At 35.6% G+C, this 4,536-nt stretch overlaps 1 protein-coding gene across 4 annotated transcripts in view; it reads left to right on the top strand.

The window, feature by feature from the left end:
• The window catches only part of LOC106790933 (putative polypeptide N-acetylgalactosaminyltransferase 9), a 174,376-nt gene that overhangs the window by 156,298 nt on the left and 13,542 nt on the right, over nt 1–4,536 (top strand). For all 4 annotated transcript variants that reach the window (XM_014756209.1, XM_014756212.1, XM_014756211.1 and 1 more), the window contains exons 6-9: nt 1,023–1,336; nt 1,778–1,976; nt 2,243–2,412; nt 3,894–4,022. In XM_014756209.1, coding sequence (XP_014611695.1) covers nt 1,023–1,336; nt 1,778–1,976; nt 2,243–2,412; nt 3,894–4,022 — 812 coding nt within the window. The remainder of the gene's footprint in view (nt 1–1,022; nt 1,337–1,777; nt 1,977–2,242; nt 2,413–3,893; nt 4,023–4,536) is intronic.

The raw sequence follows: 4,536 nt of genomic DNA, 5'->3' as shown, positions 1-4,536 counted from the left end.
GGACGAAACGTCCAACTAAATCAAACATAGTTCTACTTCTTTCATGTCCAAGTTCCCTGTTAAATTTCATCATTAAATATTTATATATGTTCATTTGTGTTTTATCTTTTTTTTTTCTTTTTATCAATTTTTTTTTATAGAAAGGAAAAAAAAACGTTTGGATCAAGTACTTCTCTGTATATAAATACTTTTTGATGAAACATAAACAGTTCGTCTTCGTGAAACGGGAAATATTATGTTCGTTAATGGCATGCATAGTGAAACACACCCACCCCACTACCACTTGGCCGAGTTTCTTTTTCTCCCGTGCAATCATGAAATGCAGTATCTTTAAGAGAGTTATTTAGGAAAAACGACTTTTTATAGTTTCTGACGCGTTTTTTTTTTTTCAACTTTTTAAGAGCAATGTTTTATCACGAGGAATTACTTTTTTTTCTTTCTCTGCAATGGAAGAAAAGCAACGACATTTAATATATTGCTTTTGTTTCTTTCATTGAAAAAAGAAAAAAAAGAAATTAAAAAGGTAACATTTGTGTACTAATATCTCGTGACAATAATTTAACAAAATGATAACTCCTGTTATATACCATTTAAGTATGATATATTTCAATGCATAAGTTGGATCATTTTGCTATCGAGAAACACGCGTTGACGTTTTAGGAAGTTTAGATTTACATATTATCGATATAGACTACATATACCAATCACGTCCGGAATGTGTTACTATGGTTCGATAACTCAATCAATCTAAACTTTAAATTATAAATCATAAATTTGAAAATATATGCGAGTATATATCAGAATTCCAATAGAAATGAACAAATCTTAATTTCATTTTCGATTGAAATTTCCAAATGAAATACAATCCAATCGCTCGCATACCGAATAATATAATATAATATGAATATGTAGATTTTGAAAGATTTGTTATGATTTTTTGTTTCAAAAAAAAAAAAGAAAAAAAGAAAAAAAAGAAACAGGAGAAAGAATGAAATAAATCGTTTATCGGAATATTCCAACAGCTCATCTGAAACGGCAACTGGAAGATTACATGATGAATTATCCGAAGGTGAAAATCATTCGTGCCCAAAAACGCGAAGGCTTGATAAGGGCTCGTCTACTTGGTGCATCGGCTACCAAAGCACCGGTCCTCACATATTTGGACAGTCACTGTGAATGCACCGTAGGATGGCTCGAACCTCTTTTAGATAGAATAGCGCGTGATCCAACGACGGTAGTTTGTCCAGTAATCGATGTTATCGATGACACTACACTCGAGTACCATTGGAGAGACTCAGGTGGTGTGAACGTCGGCGGCTTCGATTGGAATCTTCAGGTAAACCAATCCAGACTTGACTTTAATTTAAGTAACGATTTCGCGGAAGAATGAAAACTGTCCTGACAAATCCTACATTTCTGGAAACCTGAGTAAGCAGAAGTTCCATTTATTTTTTCTTGGATTTTTTTTCTCTTTCAGAGATATTCGAAAGAATTTTAATTGGAAACCAACGATTAAGCTGAAAACTCTGTAACGTGGATTACTTTATCTCTTTTTTTTCTTCTTTTAATTCTTATAATATTATCTTATTTTTGTTTTCCTTTCTTATGATAATAAAAAAAAAGAGAACAAAAGGAACGAGTAAGAAAAGTTGGTTCGAAAGGTTTTACCTTTTCTTCTTATTTTTTTGTTTTGTAATCTGGTGAAAGCATTGTCGTTATGCTAAACAGTTTAAGTTTGTCAAGTTTACGACGTGATACCTTCTGTTTTTTTAATCAGTTCAACTGGCACGCAGTACCGGAAAGGGAGAAGAAAAGACATAAGAATCCGGCGGAGCCTGTTTGGTCACCTACAATGGCGGGTGGTTTGTTCTCGATAGATCGTGCTTTCTTCGAGAAACTCGGTACATACGATAGTGGATTCGATATCTGGGGCGGTGAGAATCTCGAGTTATCCTTCAAGACTTGGATGTGCGGAGGTACGATTGTTGATTAATATTTATGATAGGACATTTCATAAACTCGTTTGCTTTGTATAATTGTAATTCGTGAAAATAGATGAAAGAAAGAAAGAAACAAACAAACAAAACTCGTTGCTGTAAGTACGTGATAGAAATCACAGCTGGAACAACACTCGAGTTCGAGTTTTTTTGTTCTTTTTGTTAAACGTCAAAGTTATATAGAACGAAATAGAAAATTGGTTTGAAAAGCTTAATTCGACAAGCGGTACGTACCTGTCCTTCAGGTACTCTGGAAATCGTGCCGTGTTCGCACGTGGGTCATATCTTCAGGAAGCGTTCCCCTTACAAGTGGCGTAGCGGCGTGAACGTGCTCAAGAGGAATAGCATAAGGTTGAGTGAAGTGTGGTTGGACGAGTACGCCAAGTACTACTACCAAAGGATAGGTCACGACAAGGTGAGCACTTCTCTTTTGCTGCTTGAATAACCTTTCTACCGCTCGGTTTTTAACTTTTCTCCCTTTTTCTCTCTCTCTCTCTCTTTCTCTATCTCTTTCTCTCTTGGTTTTCGTTTATGAGAAACGACGTGTGGTTGCTTAACTTCGTGAAATGTGACAGGCCGAGTTCTCACGAGGATGACAATGTTTTGCAAGATTTATTACGAATGTTTTTCCGGGAAGAGATTTTTCCAGTATAAATTGATAAACATTTTATACAAATTTCGTGTTTAACTTTGTTTATATTATATAATATTTATTATTTTTGTTTAATTAATAAAATTAAAAATCTAAGAGAAAATAAAAGAAAAAAGAAAGAGAGAGAAATAGAGATAGAGTGTGAGTGTATACGTGAAAAGTAACGTTATAAGGTACACACAAGTGAGCGATGATGGAAAGGAGCATGACTCGGAACTTCTCGTAAAAAGGAAACCGTAAACGATCGAGAAAGGTTCGAGTAAAGATAACTCGCCTGTCTTGGCTTCTTCTACTGCTGGCTATAACGATTTATCGTTTATCGTCGATCTTCATTCGTTCCTTGTCTTCGGACCTGCCACGATCGACGGGCCGAAGTGATCAAATAAAATGGATTGCACCGGTAGCTTCAACTTCTTGACGACCAACGATGTACGTCTTCTGATTTTCACATTCACATCCCTCCACGAACGATAAATAAAGGGAAGACAAGTCAAACGACAAAGGAGATTTCTCGATCATAATTTGTTATCATCATCGTCACGATCATTCTCGTCAAATTATGATTGCAACGTGAAAAGATTACTTTCGAAATAAGTATAGATATAATACGAAAAGATATTTTCTATAGAGTGGAATGATTGTCTTGGCCAATAAGAAAGTATGAAAAATTGTAAATAGAAATGATGCCATAGGAAATATTTCATAATTTTATGATATCTTTTAGATTATTTTTACGGCTTTCATTTTGGTATTATCTGTTTGTTAATTTAAATAATTTGTTTTGCTCAAATTATTTGATAGAAAATGAAATATGAAAATTCATTGTAACATTTTCTTTTTCTTATTTTCCAATTATAATATTAACTCTATCTTTATAAATCTAAAATGTTAAAAACAATTAAGTAACGAATGAACGATTTCATGGGGAAGGGGGAGGCTAAAATCCGTCGCCATCCAGCAAGAAAAGCAAGCGTATTCTGTTTAAAAAGCATAGAAGGAGAAAAGGACGAGACGGGGCTTTAACTTTAATTAAAATCTTAGTCATCGTTGAATTTCCGGACAAGATCATCTGCACTTCATCTCGCTTTTGAAGAGCTTTGAGTTTTTGTTCGTCGAAGCGTAAGGATGATCCCACAGTCGCTATCTCTATCTCTTTTACTCTCTAGCTTCTTTTTCAGTCAAGTAAACATTCCCCGGTGGATGGATAAACTTTTCCGAACTTTTTATGATTTACGATTTTTCAGGGTAACTTTGGGGACGTATCGGAACGGAAAGCCCTGAGGAAACAGCTCGGATGCAAGTCGTTTAAATGGTACCTCGACAACATTTACCCGGAACTCTTCATTCCTGGAGAAGCCGTAGCTTCTGGAGAGGTAAGATCTCCGATAGAATGTTTGTTGCCTTTCTCTCTTCCTTTAGGTTTGTTAAAAGGGGGAGCAGCATTGCTGCTCTCTTCGATAGAGAGCAGATAGAAAAATGGAAAGAAAAAGAAAGAATAAGAAGGAGAGCAAGAGGAAGAGGAAGAGGAAGATGAAGATGAAGAATAAAACAAGGAGGACGGAGGATGCTGATACGGTAGAAATGTTGGCAAGCAAACCTGTGGGAAAGAAAAAGAGGAATGGTGTTCCTTGTAACAACGGCTATGTCTCTTTGATCCATCAAAGCGTCGAATTACAATCCTCGAGAGGATCCTTTTCCACACTAGCCTGTTTAGCCCAGTCAATAAGAGGTGAAGGAAAAACTTTCAGGTAGAAGTTCTCGACAGTTTGATACAAAGGTAATTCGACGTCGCTGAATCGAATGGTGCTAATTTTTTTGCAATACGATGTGGCTGTAACGAGAAAAAGGGTAAAAATGGCCGTATCTTAGAATCTAGGCATTTAATCG

The sequence above is a fragment of the Polistes canadensis genome, unplaced genomic scaffold (genome assembly GCF_001313835.1).
Source record: "Polistes canadensis isolate GaletaPanama2010 unplaced genomic scaffold, ASM131383v1 scaffold_271, whole genome shotgun sequence".
NCBI classification, from domain to species: Eukaryota; Metazoa; Arthropoda; class Insecta; order Hymenoptera; family Vespidae; genus Polistes; species Polistes canadensis.
The sequence above is the reverse complement of the archived record's forward strand: the minus strand, read 5'-3'. Positions and strand labels throughout refer to the sequence as shown.